This window comes from Triturus cristatus, chromosome 3_1, assembly GCF_964204655.1.
Source record: "Triturus cristatus chromosome 3_1, aTriCri1.1, whole genome shotgun sequence".
Classification (NCBI taxonomy): Eukaryota; Metazoa; Chordata; class Amphibia; order Caudata; family Salamandridae; genus Triturus; species Triturus cristatus.
Window position 1 is genome coordinate 684,583,235 of NC_140583.1, and position 17,133 is coordinate 684,600,367.

The 17,133-nt window shown below is 44.1% G+C and overlaps 1 protein-coding gene across 1 annotated transcript in view; it reads left to right on the top strand.

The window, feature by feature from the left end:
• Positions 1-17,133, top strand: part of TESMIN (testis expressed metallothionein like protein) — a 1,510,092-nt gene that overhangs the window by 450,997 nt on the left and 1,041,962 nt on the right. Inside the window, exon 8 of the mRNA XM_085644767.1 lies at positions 3,260-3,418. Within this exon, the coding sequence (XP_085500893.1) occupies positions 3,260-3,418 (159 nt within the window). The remainder of the gene's footprint in view (positions 1-3,259; positions 3,419-17,133) is intronic.

Below are 17,133 nucleotides of genomic sequence, written 5' to 3' on the forward strand. Positions count from 1 at the left end.
CTGTTTTAACTGATCTGATGGTAAATATGTATCTTTTTGTGGTAAAGCAATCCATCTTTTTCTTACTTATTTCTATATTCTTTTATACAAGCCATTTGTCTGTAGAGTGGCTCTCTATACATATTTTGTTTAGAAAAGTATTTACTCATTAACACAGTAGAATGATAATACAAAACTTTGGGCACAAAATTATTGGTGGATCTTATGTTACTTGATTTTCACCCTCCAATTGATCTTGTCATGATAAGACGCTAGGCTTCCTATTCTTTTGACCTGGTCTATAATTTATCTCAAAATCATAGTCCATCTGAGTTACCTAGGGAAAATGCTAGAACTGCTTTTAAAAACTACACAATTCTGTGATCTGTGTGCAGTTCTAAAGTATGTTTGGTTCCTAACAAAAATATCACCATTCTTCAAGAAAAAGGGAACTGACTTCGTTTCACCTGGGAGGGCGCAAAATGGCTTTAGTGGCGGCACCGGGTGCCTCTTTCAGCGCCGATGCGAAGCCTGCGCCCCCTTCCGCTGATCTGAGAGCTTTGAACTTTCCAGATCTAGACTGGCCTGGGATTATTCCACAGAGGAGGGATCTGCAAGTAGAGTATCCAATAGAAAGATCGTTACGAGAGTATGTACCTTTTTCATTACATCCAAAATTTTACCTCTCAGTAATTTTTCGGTAATGTTTCAATTGATATCGTTTATTTTACTGCCTCGAGTACGTTAAATTTCAGTTGTGACATTTGATATTTATTTTTGTGCACTACTTTACTAAAGATGATTGCTCATTTCTCAAATGCAGGTTAAGTTGATGTTCATTCTGGCGTAAGTTCACTTTTCTTTCTGCCGTTCTGATATAATACAAGCTTCCCAGGCATTTTATGCCATATATACAGTCCTTTGCATCGCATTTCTATCTTTTTGACAGTATATTGATGGTATACCCAAACTCAGACGTGCCAACTCACACGGTGCCACGTGTGCCACACAATAGCGGCTCTCTTTACACTGTCACACAGTGAGGAGCAGATATAACACGTGGCAGGAAGACAAGCTTGAAACAACTGCACAGAGTAGATTTTCAGCTCTCTTTGGAGGCTGTGAACCGCGTATGCCCATTAAAGGGTGTGACTACACCCTAAGACATCAGTAATAGCACCAGCGACCCTTTATTCCTTTTTCTTGGGGGGGGATTGGTAGGGCTCAGAGTGCCTCACCGATAGCTTTATGCACAAGGCCCCTCTCCAAGGCTCTGTTCCTTCCTCACATGGTGACATATATATTCAAGTTGGCAATTCTGCAATCTCCCTTATGTACATACATACAGGTTAGCCGATTAAGACGTGAAGAGTTCCCTTTTATGGTAAATCAGTGTTCTTTGTCCGTTTGATGAAAATAGGCTCTTATAAGTTCATTTTCCAGACTCCTTCCATTCGTATATTCTATCAGTGATGGGTTTTGGAATGCTTTATATGCTCTTTCCCCATTGAAACAATAGATCTGTCCCAATAGCTTCCTCTGTACATCCTGCTGCTGTATCTTTCTCTCTTGCCTGGACCCAAATGGTTTTAAAAAAAAATGCCTCACGCAGTGCTGCCACTATCTATGTAATACTGTGGCCCATGGGGAGTCAACCGCCTCCTGAAGATCCTGCAGACAGGAAGGCATCCAAAGCCAAGGCACTCCTCAGTGAACTGTATAAAATGCTGTCTTGTGATGAACATACCCCATTTTATGTAGACAATCTAAAAACGTTATGGAGTAAGGGAAAACTACCAGAGATCATGCTGACAAATGTGCCTAAGAAAGTTGGTTTTAGTGGCCCGTTTCTTCATTAAATGCAGATATAAAGATTTTTACCTAATCTTTTAGAAAATCATGTTTCTTGAGTCATACAAAGTTTGACCTAGCTGAGGCAACATGTGGTTATCCTTGGAAAAGACACTACCTCCCACACCGCCCTGGTCTTGGGTTCATCGATGGTGCACAATATCAACCAATAGATTCTATAGAAAGGGGTTTGTTGGATACTGAGAAGACGTTTGATCTGGTTTCATGGTCGTTTCTATGGGAGGCAATGCAGTGTGTGTGGATAAACCCTATATGTTTGAAATATGTACTGACTCTTCACCTGAATCTACAAGACACGGTTTTGGACAAAGGACTCTCGGTTGTGCTAAAGTTATCATACAGCGATGTGCTTTGCAAGGCTGGCTTCTGTCTTCCTCCTTATTTACAATGTACATCGCTCTGTTGTAGGCTATTTGGGATTAGGTGAATATCCCAGTGCTTTTCCTGGCTGTTCAGTATAATGCTAAAATATGTTGACGATGTATTGATCTTTACCTCCAAATTAGATGAATTTCTAATAATCTTCAAGCAAATAGCTAGTGTTTTTGGAAGCATCACATGCTATATATAAAACCAGTGAAAATTCTGATTACTGTAGCAGGAGGCATTAGTCAAGAGATACTTATCGTTGTCTACTCCGATACAGACGATGATGCTTTTATTCCACTTTGTTAATAATAATATCACTGTAGCTAAAATTGCTAGGGTGGAAAGATGCCTTAGGGGTAGTTTACCCATGACTTATAGTCTCCATATGTTTAGACCGTGCCCTACTCTGCTTTGATGTATTTGTGGGGTACTACTTTTGGGGAATATACAGGAAAAAACTGTATGTTCTATGGAGTATTAATATCATCATTGTTTATAATCTCTAAATTGGGATTAAACAGCCAACCATGATTCTGGGCAATGTGGAGTATCAAGTGGCAATATCAGGGCCTTCCCGTAGTAAATATAGGTCTGAATGGCAATGGTTTTACACAATTTATGATGGGAATAGCGCTGCACGAAGGCAGGTTAGTTTTTGTTTATCAAGGGATCATCCTATGTTAGTCGCTGTAACATAGTACAATTTGTAAAATTTCTGATGGATGACTTCCTCCATCTAATTGTTTCTCATATTTTTGTACAATGCACACCAGCTTTCTCAACGAAAAAAGGGAACCTACTACGTGGAAAGTGATTGGTACACTGTGTAATGCACATATGAGTTAACACTGTACATAGATTCTCAACTTCTCCATTTTTGTTACTATTGCATTTTATTTCAGTTTATAATTAATTGGGGACGAGCTGTTGATCATTCAGTAGCTTTCCAGTTTGTACAATGTATATTTGTTATGTTCTAATGAAATGATATTGTGCATTGAAGTGATTGGATTCACCATGCAGGTTTACTCTTTTATAGGCTGAGGTAAAGTTGGCAGTTGCCAGTATCTTGGATAGCAATAAAGAACAAGCTGTTTTTCAGGATCCTAATTCAAATGAAATGAGCTACACCCTACTTCCATCACAGGAGCAGCTGGAGGAAGCCATTTTTTCAAAAAGAAAAGATTCTAGCTCAGTGGTAATAATTTCACTTTCTTGAGAATTTTATTGCAACACTTGATATTTTGAATATAGATACATGTAATTACATTGAGTTAATATAATTTGAAATAATATAGATAAACTATATTATGAATGCTCAAACGTCCATATGTGACACTGCAGTCAGATACCTTTAAAACAAACAATTGAAGATGATTAAAGGTGTTGGACCATATTGAGGCCCAGATGACAAATTGGAGTAATCTACCTGTGTAGAATTCCGCTCGGCTCAATCATGATAGGCTGGTGTTCCTTCACCTGGGTTTATCAGGTGCAGCAACAACGAACCTAATTTTCCAGGCAGGATAATCTGACTGATAAAATCACATTAGGACAGTCCTGCTCCTGGCCCATAACAACCCTCTTCCAATCTGAAGGGGTAGCATATAATACACCCTCAACCAAGCAATGTGTTTTCCTTTTTCCTTCCTTCTCAGCATCAGGTGTTAAAAGTGAGCAGTAATCCCAACAGAAAAGTGAACGTTTAGCAGAATTCTGGCTGGTAAAACACAGTGCACACATTTATTCCCGATTCCGTTTGCATTAACTTGTAGATGCATGTACGGTGAAGTATTACCATTCGGTACCTTTGTTAGCAGGTGTGAAGTTACCAGGCTGACTATAACATGAATCTCAGAATCGAGGCCCACGTCAGGTAATGAGCAAGTCAACCAGACATTCAAGGTCAGCGCGATTTATTTATTTTATTGTTATTTTTAAAGTTTTCTATAGCGCAAACAAGACCACCGGGGGTATCAGAGCGCTTTCCAATATAGGAATATTTAGCAATATATAGGATACAAGGGGTAAGAAACGGAGCAACCCAACTCAGTAAAAACAAACTTAACAGTCTCATAAAGCACAGAACCCTTGGGAACAATGGAAGCAAAGAGTTCAGATACAAGTTTCTTCATCCATAGCGTTTTTACTTCCTTGAGAAAGGAAGTATAGGGATAAAGTCAAAGTTGCGAAAATGGTCACAGGGGCTATCAGAGCACTTTACCGTATATCAGTTGCAAGCGGAAATAGGCGGAGGTGGTAGAGGACCGACAGAACCGCAAGACAGTTTTCATATATTCAGACCGGCAAGGATGTCATCTAGCAACTTGGAAGCTCCATTACAGTGGTAAAGGTTTCTTTATCAGTATCAATTTAGCTTCCTTTTTGAAAAGGGCAGAGGAGGGATTCAACCTGACTTCAGGGAATAATGTGTTCCATATCCTCGGCGCAATACCCGAGAAGGCTCGATTGTACGCTTTTTTGTTGTTATATTTTTGTGTAGCTTAGAAATCACTAGGGCTTGCACCACAATGTTTAAGTCATGTGAAGGGAGGAAAGGTTTTATTTTCTCAAGAGGCTGAGTTGGAAGTTTGCTCCTTTGGTGAGTGTACTAATATGCCTCTGCATGTTCAGACTCTTGTCTAGCATTATTCCCAATGAGCTTGTGGAATCAATGATGTGTGGCATGCAGTTAAGAGCAATTTGTTGACTCATCCATTCTTCGATGATTGGAGACTACTTGGGTGGTGCAATTAGGAGGAATTCAGTTTTAAGACCGTTGAGCTACAGGTGGTTCCGTGTCAGCCAGCTATGTGTTTTCAGTAAGACTAAGTTGAGGGACCTGATGTCCTCAGGAGAGGTGACCTTTATGTATAGTTGGGTATCATCTGCGTACATGTGATAGTGAATTCTGGATGATTTCAGAATTTCTGTTAAAGGCGCCATAAACAGGTTGAAGTGCGTGGTTGAGAGCGTGGATTCCTGTGGAACCCCCAGCGTTACCAGAGAAGAATGAGACAAGGACTGGTTCACCTTGAAGCTTTGGGATCTATTGTGGAGAAATGAGGAGAAACAGTTTAGTACAGGTCCAGACAGCCCGATCCTGTGCTCCAAGAGGTCCATTAGGCTGTCGTGTTTAATAGTATCAAAAGCTGATGAGAGGTCGAGGCGGATCAATAGACAAAACTCGTTTTGATCTAGCAATCTTAGCGCATCGTCTACAATGTGAGTGAGCGCGGATTCTGTGCTGGGCGGAAGTAGTGCAGGTCAGAGGGATGTGCAGATGTGTTTTTTAGAATAGGGGTAACCTTCCCAGACTTTAGGCACTCTGGAATAGCACCTTTCAGAAGTGAAGCATCGACAATCTTCGTCCATAGTGGGAGTAAGGAAGCTATGATCTCAGAGACGAAGTTTGATGGCAAGGGGTCATTGAAGTGGTTAGGTGGTTTCAGAGTAGCTAGAGTTTTGCGTATAGTACTTTCATCCAAAGTTTTGAAAATGCTCCAAGATGCCCCCAATTACCTCCCTGCCCCTTGACCCGGTCGAGGCTATCAAGTCCAGGCTGTAGCATGTGCCTCGAACCTATACTCGCCACCTTTGCCACACCCTTCAGAGGTGCTCCTCTAGCTGATATATTGTATTCATAAGACTCCTCTCCTATCACTATCTGGTCCCTTTACTTCAGTTTTTCACTCTTCCTATGCCACTAGCTGAGTTTAGCTCTGACATGGACCCAAAGACCTCAAGCTCCATTTCTCCTAATCTAGAGCCGTCTGGCCAGAACGCTTTCACAATTAAATAGATCAGTGGGGTGTGAACCCATTCTGGTCCGGATGGACCAGGTCAGAGATCACACTTTGCAATCTATTGACTTATACTTTTGATAATACTATAGTATCCACATTAAGTAGGGAGATTGGCCTGTAAAAATCCCACTGCTCCCAGAGATTTCCAAGTTTAAGGATAAGGGTAATCGTCGCAGTGCAGAGATCTCTCGGGACCTTGCCACTGCAGAATGCCTCTGTGTACATATTGTACAGCAGCTTTATATTCTTGTGGGTCAGTCTCTGAAAGAATTCTGCTGGCAGCCCGTTTGGCCCGAGTGTTTCCATTACAGAAGCTGTGAGTTTCAAGCATATTTCTTCTTTGGTCAAAGCCCTTCCAGCCCCAGAATGTCAGATTTATCCAGGGGCCCTCATCGGCAGTCCTTTATAAAGTTCAGTAGGTCTGGCTCAGGGGTGTTCCTATGAGGCGCATTAAAGTCTCTCATATAGTCAACCAGAACTTTTGCTATCTCCTCACTGCCCGTAATGATTGAGATATCCGGGTCAACCATTTCCCTAATATGGTCTCTGTTACTGAGCCAAGCCAGGCATTTCCTGGCTTTGTCTCCCACTTCATATAATTGCCTCTGTCTAGTAATATATGTTAAGTGGACTCCATCCATCTCAAGTGTTCTATGTTCCTCTTTCTTAAGGTGGAGATGTTGTCATATAGCGTCTGACTGTGTCTGTATATGATCTGCCTCAAGTTCGAGGAGTTCCTCTTCTAGTTCTCGACAGCGGTGGGTCCTTTCTCTTCTTTCACCTACTTCAACTGCTATGATTACTCCCCAAATGTTCACATTGTAGGACTACCATTTAGGTATTGCATTGGTCACCTCTGCTGCTTTTTCTTTAATTTACTGGGCGGTCACTTTATCAAGGTTTTTTTGTTCGTAAGTTGCCATGCAACCTTTCTCCACTCCATTCTTCTTTGTGGCACCCGCGTAGCTAGGGTAATTCATAGTGGTGAGTGATCAGATATGCCTCTCGCTTTGAAGATGCTGCAATTAACTTGTGTAGAGATACTAATTTGCGAAGAAGTGATCTATTATAAAGTAAGAGTTGTGTGCCCAAGAGTAGAGAAACTTTCAAGTGTTCTTTGTAGTGTCTGATATATATTTCCTAATCCCACAGCTATTGTGAAGCTTCCCAGTTTCTGTATGGTAGAGGTATCCTTGCGGGTAGCGGAAGTTCTATCCATTTATGGGTCCATTATCATATTAAAATCTCCCCTACTGTTGTCATTTCCGGGGATAGCTCTAGCAGCAATTCACTCAGTTGAGTCAGTATCTTAGTATGCAATCCCGGGGGCATATAAACATTCACCAAGAACAATCATTTCCCCCTCCTATATGCCCAGGACCACTGTGTGGCATCCCCTGTCATTAGATATAATTTGTGTCGCTTGCAATGTGGATGAACCTTTGATCATAATTGGTCCACATCCTCCCAGGACTCCATTACTGTTTACCTGTTCTGTGTTCAGCCCAATATGCCATATAGGTGTGACAAGCTGTATTGGGATATATAATTAGTGATAATGCAAAACCTGGTTCTAGTCACAACTTGGCCTGCCTTGGGCCTTACAAGCTGTGGTAACCATTTAATTGCTTTCTGTTATAATATCTAATAATGACTAATTGCTTGGCAGCTGAGCCGATGTTGACCTTTGTTGTTGTTTAATGTATTTACAATTGTATAAAATAAATGTAAAAAAACACTATGGTCAGATAATCATGTGGTGATGCAGCTAGTGAGCAATTGTAAAGCGAGTTGCCCATGGGTGCTAGGTCTATTACGCCCCTTAATAGAATGCCATTTGAGCACAAATATAGCAGTAAGAGCAAGGTATGTGCCAAGTTGCACTATCGCAGTTACTGTTGCTCATTCTCAATTGCAGTGGTGCAAGGTCAGACAGGTGGCACCTTGAGTGTTCCAAGAGACCACTTTCCTACCCAGATTGTAGGACCTGGTAAGGACTGACATAGGAGCTCTCTTCAACAATGCACTAGCACCCAAAACAGCCAATAAGTACCAGAAGTGCCAGGAAACTTTCCATCAAGGGATGGGGTTACATGAGCTGGAAGGAGAGCAAGCAATAGCAGAGATGGAGAAGCTCCCACTCTGGACGGGGTAAGAAGGCGAAGCAAGGCATGGGCCCAGGCACATTTGTCAACAGTGACATGCTTTGCCAGATTACGGACAGGAAATGAACCAGCAACCAGTCATTGCAGCAAGTCAACCATGAAAGGGCATGGTTGCATGCAGGTAGCTGTCAAAGAGTTGAGACTGCGCATCAACTTTCAGAGGAGAGTGCTGGGGGTGCTTCACACAGCTATCAGTGGCCTGTTTGAGCCCACAATGTTCAGGGTGAGGGGCAGTAGGTTTGTGGCTAACGGTTATACGGATACATGTAGGGTGCATGGTGTTGAGTATTAGGAGGTTGAAAAGAGACCAGGAAATGAAAGGGATATTTTCATGCATTGGCTTCATGCCTGTCAGGAAGCATAGCCCGGTGTGCCTCTCAAGAGCATATTTCACTATCAGACTGATGAATTGGTTACCTTTATTCATCCAATATGGCAGCTCATTCCTAAGTAGATTCCAGTTTTTCATGACCTCTGAGCATGTCAGGGTTGCCAGCTCAGCACATTGGCACATATTCATTCCAGATTGGGGCAGCTACAACCTCAGAGCAGAATGGATTTGGGGCTGAAGCAATTTAGAGGGTGGGAATTAAGGGGGCTCAGGCTTTCACGGAGTATGTCAGACTGGACTTGTGCTAAGCAGATGATTTATCTTTCCAAAAAGGGGGCTGGACTGCGAACGGATGGTATGGCTGCTGGGCCCTTCCCACATCTTCCGGGCATAGCGGTGGGTAAGTGCAAAGTACTGGTACAAAGGGATTTGGCTAAGAGTTGCCAGAATAATATGATCTGTTAAACAAAGGTTAAAGTGGGAAAGAGCAAATGTGGCCTAGACATGACGTACTTGTTGCACACCTAGGTGGGAACAATCTTAAAATACTAGAAAAGATGCAGCTACTGAAAAGAATACGAATGGATGTGACTACTGTACCCAGACTACTGGTCTCCACGGATATCCTGGGCAAGTTCTGCTGGAGCCTGGTCTGGGATTTTATAAGATGTGGGCTTATTAATCTTAGGGCCCGGGGTACTAAGAGAGGGACAAACTCCACCTGTTGGATCTGTGTAGGCAGGTAACAGTTCAACCTAAAAAAACTTCACCCCAACTTCCCCCCCACCCACTTATTAAGCTACAACCTAAAACAGGCCACCACCCCAATGCATAGTATGTCCGTCGCCCCCAAATTTCTGGATTAAGGTTGCAGATATTGGTAACAGTAGTATATACTCGTCCAGTCAAAAAGGAGCCAAGGTGCTGCCCACATCAGGATGCCAGTCTTGTCAGACCATTGACCGCATGGACCCCCACAGCCCCGGGGCAGGTCTGTGTCTTCCCGGGGAGTTAGTCCATGTAGTACAGTGTCTAAATAATTTGCCTCTGACTTAATCAGACTGATCTATGGTAGTACTGCAACCTCCCCTCTGCTATTGTTGTTGGAGCCCGTGTCCCAGGAACTATTAGTCACCACTCTTAGGGTTTCCCACTTGTTGGGGAACTTGCAGGTATGTGTCTTTTGAATATCGGCCATGAGCCTAGCCCTTTCCAGTATCGTCTGGTCTTTCGTCGGCTCTCTGTGTGGGCGTAGTTATAGCTTGTGGTTCTTTCTGTGGCATCCACATCTCTTCAACCAGCCCCAGAACTCTGCGGCAGCAGTAAAGCACTGCGTTTCTCTCCTGTCTATTACACTGAGTTTTGCCGGGGAGATAGGGCACAACAGATATCCAACATTCGTTGATGCTGCTTGACATCCTGAAAGGCCTCTTGTTGGCTCTTTGCAAACGTTGTGTAGTCTAGATAGATGTTAATGGTCTCATCTATTGTCCAGTGTCCTCACAACTACACTACCAGTAGTATTAGTCAGTCAGGATTTGTAAATTGTTACTTATCACCCATGAGGGTATCCAGGCACGTGGGGGGAGGGGTGCTGCTGCTGCTGTTGAACAGCCAGGTTTTAAGTTTCTTTCTTAACTCTTGGATGGTGGGTGTTGATCGGAGATGCAGATGGGGCCTGTTCCAGTGTTTGGTAGCTACATGGGAGAAGACGCATTCACCACTCCTATATTTTTTGGATGCTGGGGTGTGGGCCAGGTGAAAGGACGAAGAGCATAGTTTTCTGGTGGGTTGGTGGAAATTAACCCTGTGGTTGAGGTAGATGAGGCCCGAGTTGGGGAGGGCTTTGTAGGCATAGGTGAGTAGTTTGACCTGGCACTTTTTATTTACAGGGAGCCAGTTTAGTGCTTTGAGGTGGGAGGGGGTCATGTGGGTTCGTCTCAGGAGTACCTAGAGGGTATTGCCGTAGTCCAGGTGGCTGGTGATGTGTGCCTGGGTGACTATGCATCTTGTGTCGGTGGGGAGTCACTTGAAGATTTTCTTCAACATGCAGAGGATGTGAAAGGATTCTGAGGAGACAGCATTAATCTGCCTTCTTATCAAGAGCTTTCTGTCGAGGATGATGCCTATGTTTCCTGCAATTTGTGTGGCTGTGGGGCCAAGTTTGGTTGTCCACCATGTATCAATCCAGGGAGAGGTGGAACTCCCGAAGATGAGGACCTCCTTTTTGTCGGTGTTGAGCTGGAGAAACTTGTTCTGCATCCAGCTGGCGACACCGGCCATACATTTGTGGAAGTTCGCTTTGGTAGTGGTGGTGTCTGTGGACAGCGACCAGATAAGCTGTGTATCATCAGCATAGGAAATGATGCTCATCTCATACACTTTGACCTGGGTGGCCAGGGGGGCCATGTAAGTGTTGAAGAGCATTAGTCTTAGGGATGATCCTTGGGAGACTCCGCAAATAATGTATTTTGGGCCAGAGAAAAAAGGGGGAGGTGGAAGCTTTGGGTTCACCCTGTAAGGAAGGACGCAATCAACTTGTGGGCTTTATCTTGGATTCCCATCTGGTGGAGGCCAAGTAGGAGAGAGTAGTGGAACACTATGTTAAAAGCTACGGATAGGTTGAGCAGGATCAGGGCTGCGGTTTCTCCCCTCTCCATGAGAGCTCTGATATCATCAGTGGCAGCGATCGGGACCCTCTCTGTGCTGTGGTTTGCATGGAAGCCAGACTGTGAGGGTTCCAGGAGTTTGTTGGCTTCCAGGTGATTGTTGGATCTTTGTTGCTTTTTCTTGGGCTTTGGCTGAGAAGTGGAGTAGGCATATTAGCTGTTAGTGTTTGAGTTCTGCCGGGCCTGCGTAGGGTTTATTTAGGAGCGGATTGATCTCTGTGTGCTTTCAGGTGGCTGGGAATTTTGCGACGTCAATGGAGGTATTGATTTTTTTAATTGACATGTTTTTATTAGGGTTTTTTCATGGAATGCATTACAAGTAAGAATCATCGGTATTATCATAAGTTCTTGTACTACGGCACAGCATAACATTAGGGATCTATAGGGAAGTTAGCGTGTGTATGTGCTGTAGTCCGTCAGTGGCTCATATCTCTCGTGGTGTCTTGAGAGACTCGTCTTCCCAGTGGTCGGCTCCGTCTGGCCCCCATGTTTGCCGACCTAGTCGTGCCTACATTTTCGGCCTCGGTCGGGGGACGGTCGCCCCTTCTTATCGAGGTCCGAGCTGCAGTCCCCTCCCTCCTGGATTCCCTGTCATGTCATGTAACTATAAACAACTGTGTTGAAACCGCTAACTGGGGCTCTTGAGGTATTGATGATGGTTATGAGTTCCTTGCTGATGGTGTTGAACATGTGATGGGTATGCCCAGACGTGGGACTCTTGGTCTCTGTGCCACTGGAATCAAGCTAGCCTGACTGATGAGGGCTAATACCTCGAAACTGGTCCCAGGATGCTTGTTTCCAGTCCAGGGAGGACCTGGCTTGGCAGTTTGGGCTGGACTGTTTCCCATAAGGAACTGGGTCAAGACTGATTTGCATATGGCTGGGTATAAACTGGGGTGGCATAGTAAGCAAAAAAACAATGGATTTAACCCAGATCTCTTGACTGGGGGTGAATGTATGATTTATCTAGTATCCCGTCCATCATTTGTTTGCGTATCACATTTCACCCTAAGTGGGATGGGTATGCCCAGACGTGGGTCCCTTGACCTCTGTGCCACTAGATTCAAGCTAGCCTGACTGATGAGGGGTAGTACCCTGAAACCGATCCCAGGAAGCTTGTTTCCGGTCCAGGGAGAACCTCGCTTTGCAGTTCGGGCTGGACTGTTCCCATAGGGAACAGGGTCAACACTGATTTGGGGGGAGGAATCTTTGGGGGCTCCTCAGTGTATGGGTTCCATGATGGTGGCAGTGGACTGGGGTGTGAGTCGGTCCCACGTGGTGATGGTGGTTAGGTTGTGGTAGTTGTTGGTGGGGAGTCATTGAGGATGGCTAGAGGACAATGAGGGTCAAAGTGTTCATATATGGTTGTGAATTTGATGGCTATTCCACTGCATTGCTTGTTGGTGCGGTCATGGTGGATTATCTTGTTGTCCTGTGGTGTGGCGATGTTGGGTGCTCATGCCAGGTTGAGCCATGTCTCGGTGAGGAAGATGATGTCTGGCATGAGGGAGGCGATGGTGTCCCAGATTTCCCTGGCATGCTTGTGGAGTGTGTGAGTGCTGATTATTAGTAGGCAGTGTAGTTGATCCATGAGGGTGGTGTGTGGTTGGTATTCAGGTGCTGTGGGTTCGGTGTTGCAGCAAAGAGGACCAGAGTGGCGTCAAGAAAAGGGTTAAGGCACAATGGGAATCTGAAAAGGAAAGTTACAGGCACAAGGAAATGTAAAAAGGAAGAGCATTAAAGACACAAGGAGCATCTGAAAAAGAAGAGCATTAAAGGCACACGTGGAATCTGAAAAAGAGGAGCATTAAAGGCATGAGGGGAATCTGAAAATGAGAGTTAGAGGAACGAGGGAATCTGAAAAGGAAGAGCATTAAAGGCACAAGAGGAATCTGAAAAAGGAGAGTTTCAGGCACAAGAAAATCTGAAAAGGAAAAGCATTAAAGGCACAAGGAGTATCTGAAAAAGAAGAGCGTTAAAGGCACTATATGAATCTGAACAAGAGGAGCATTAAAGGCATGAGGGGAATCTGAAAAAGGAGAGTTTGAGAAAGGAGGGAATCTGAAAAAGGAGAGTTAGAGGAACGAGGGAATCTGAAAAGGAAGAGCATTAAAGGCAAGAGGGGACTCTGAAACAGGAGAGTTAGAGGCACGAAGGAATCCGAAAAAGAAGGACATTAAATGCAGTAGGGTAATCTGAAAAAGGAGAGTTAGAGGCTCAAGGGAATCTGAAAAAGGAAACTTAGAGGTACGAGGGAATCTGAAAAGGAAGAGCATTAAAGGCATGAAGGGAATCTGAAAAAGAAGAGCGTTAAAGGCACAAAAGGAATCTGAAAAAAGAGAGTTAGAGGCATGAGGGAATCTGAAAAGCAGGAGCGTTAATGGCACAAAGGGAATCTAAAAAGAAAGAGCTTTAAAGTCAAGAGAGGAAGTTGAAAAAGAAGAGTGTTAAAGGCACAAAGTAAATCTGAAAAAGTAAATTTAGAGGCACGAGGGAATCTGAAAAGGAAGAGCATTAATGGTACTAAGGGAATCTGAAAAAGACGAGTGTTAAAGGCACAAGGGGAATCTTAAAAACAAGAGCATTAAAGGCATAAGAGGAATCTGAAAAAGTAGAGTTAGAGGCACCAGGAAAATCTGAAAAAGGAGAGTTAGAGGTGTGAGGGAATCTAAAAAGGAAGAGCGTTAGAGGCACAAGGGAATTAGGAGAAGAGGGTGTTGGAGGCAGGAGAGGGAATTAGAGACGGGACAGAGTGATGGCGGAGGGAGCGAGGATCTGCTTGGTGCGAGCAGCAGGGGAGAACTGGCCCAGGGACCTGCTCGGTGGGGTCACGCTGCGGCATTCATTAATTAGGTTACAAGGGTCAGGGATCGGGGCGCTGGGTGGGGTCAAAGGGAGGTGGGAAGCGGGTGAGGGAGCAGCTGTGAGGGAGGGTGGTAAAGCAGCATGGGGTCTATGAAAAAAGAGTTAAGGCACAAGGAGAATCTAAATAAGAAGAGTGTTAAAGGCACAAGGGTAATCTGGAAAAGTAGAGTTAGAGGCACGAAGGAATCTGAAAAGGAGGAGCTATAAAGACATGAGGGGAATCTGAAAAAAAAATGTTAGAGGCACAAGGGAATCTGAAAAGGAAGAGCATTATAGGCATGAGGGGAATCTGAAAAAGGAGAGTTAGAGGCATGAGGGAATCTGAAAAAGAAAAGAGGTGAAGACACAGGGTGGAGGGGGCAGAGCTTGACCACCAGCTTAGATGGCTGCCAAAGCCGCGAGAAATGCAAAAAGAACAATTGATGGACAGAATGCAGAACAATGTCATACATTTAACCCAGTACAGAGATCTGGGCCGAAATCCATCGTTTTTTTGCTTACCATCCCATTCCAGTTTGGACCCAGCAATAAGCAAATCAGTCTTGACCCTGCACCCAATGGGAACTGTCCAGCCCAAACTGCCAAGCCAGGTCCTTCCTGGACTGGAAACAAGCATCCTAGGACCGGTTTCGGGCTTTTGGCCCTCATCAGCCAGGATAGCTTGACTCCAGTGGCATGGAGAGCACGGGACCCAAGTCTGGCCGTACCCGTCCCACTTGGGGTGACCAATGCAAAAAGAACAATTGATGGACAGAATGCAGAACAAGATCATACATCCACCCCATTACAGAGATCTGGGCCTAAATCCATAGTTTTTTTGCTCACCATGCCATTCCAAGTTGGACCCAGCCATATGCAAATCAGTCTTGACCCTGCGCCCAATGGGAACAGTCCAGCCTGAACTGCCAAGCCAGATCCTTCCTGGACTGGAAACAAGCATCCTAGGACCGGTTTCGGGCTTTCAGCCCTCATCATCCAGGATAGCTTGACTCCAGTGGCATGGAGAGCACGGGACCCACGTCTGGGCATACCCATCCCACTCAGGTGACAAATGCAAAAAGAACAATTTATGGACAGAATGCAGAACAATGCCGTACATTCACCCCAGTACAGAGATCTGGGCCTAAATCCATCTGCTTGGTGCGAGCAGCAGGGGAGAACTGGCCCGGAGACCTGCTCAATGGGGTCACGCTGCGGCCTCCATTAAGTAGGTTACACAGGTGGGGGGTCAGGCGCTGTGTGGGGTCAAAGGGAGGTGGGATGCGGGTGAGGAAGAAAGCTGTGAGGGAGGGTGGTAAAGCAGCATGGAGATCTGTGTAAAAAGAGTTAAGGCACAAGGGGAATCTAAAAACAAGTGTGTTAAAGGCACAAAGGGAATCTGAAAAAGGAGAGTTAGAGGCACGAAGGAATCTGAAAAGGAGGAGCTTTAAAGACATGAAGGGAATATGAAAAAGAAAAGTTAGAGGCACAAGGGATTCTGAAAAGGAAGAGCATTATAAGTATGGGGGAATCTGAAAAAGGAGAGTTAGAGGCACGAGGGAATCTGAAAAAGAAAAGTGGTAAAGAGACAGGGGGGAGGGGGCAGAGCTTGTCTACCAGCTTAGATGGCTGCCAAAGCCACGAGCTCAGCACATCTTTGGACTGGATATCCGACAAATGAACCCTTTCGCTTATAGCTTTGCATGAGTTGCTGAATTTATCTTTGCTGGGTGAGCGTGGACATACCTTTTGCCAACTTTTTCACTTTCTTTCATGCCTCCTCAATTCTGCCTCACAGCGGTAGCCATTTTATCACAGTGGCAGCCATTTTATCTCAGCTGGAGTTCTATCTCACTTTACCATGTGAATACTGGCTTTTCAAGCGGCTTCTCCTTATTTATTACCATTTTTCATACACCCATGGAGGACTTTACTGTCCATTTCTGATGTTCACATGGATACTGACTTTGCATCCGTGTTTAACGCTATTAATGCTTTCTTCAGGATATGAAGCACCTCATTTAATGCGCATTCATACAGGAATTGTTCCTTTCATTCACTCTATATTCTGTGTGACGAATGCTGTTTATGCTGTCTTTTTCAATGTTTGCACGCTTTCATTTTGTACAACTTTAATCTTTTTCGGCATTATTTAGTGCAAATTCATATTTCCTCTGGGTTTTATTAATATCTTTACTCTCTATGATGAAGTATATTATCAATATCTTATACTGCGGTGCGTGTTTTTGTTTTTCAACGCCATTTGACGTATGGGGCTTCTCAGATAGTATTGAGAACTCTATGGGCAGACTAGAGAAATATAAATCTCATCTTCATCAAATAGTGCCATCTACTAACAAGTGATTACTCCTTTCAAAGCCGCATAAGTGCTCTATTGTGAGTATCCCTGCTCTGCCAAGAAAATCTTCCTCCTTTCCGCCATGATCCTTTTATGCTGAGCCTTTGTCTACACATAAACCGGTCAAACACGACTCGCCATCTCCTGTTAAACCATCTTCGCCTATATCTCTTGAGCTAGCGTTAGATGAAATACGGGCGTTAAAGCTATTTGTTGAGGAAACCAACATAAGTATACAAAGTCTTGACGACATATGGTTTCATATGGAAATGAGTTTCAGCTCTGGAGCAGCACATTAGTGATGTCTAGGATGAGGCGAGTAAATCTCAACTTTGGAAAAGGAAATAGCTATGTTGAAGGCACATTCCGAAGACTTAGAAGCCATATATAGGCACAATAACATTTGTCTTTATGGCCTTCCAGATTTTCTTGAAGGTAATGTCACATTTTTTACCTCTTTTTTGCCCCAGTTAGTGGGCTTACCTTTCTCCACAGTATTGACTATTCAGAGAGCACATCGATTTAGTGAGCGTTCTCAACTTCAATCTTCCTCACCTAAACCCAGAGGTGTTAATCATACTTCCTTGAATGTATTGATTTTCTGAAGGTGCTCAATGCAGCAAAGACTAAAAACAAATACTGTGGTAGGGAAGTAAAAATTTTATTTTGCAAGACGTGTCAAAAACTATGATAGCCAACCAAAAAGAGTCTCTGGATCTTCGACTTTAACTTCACTCTT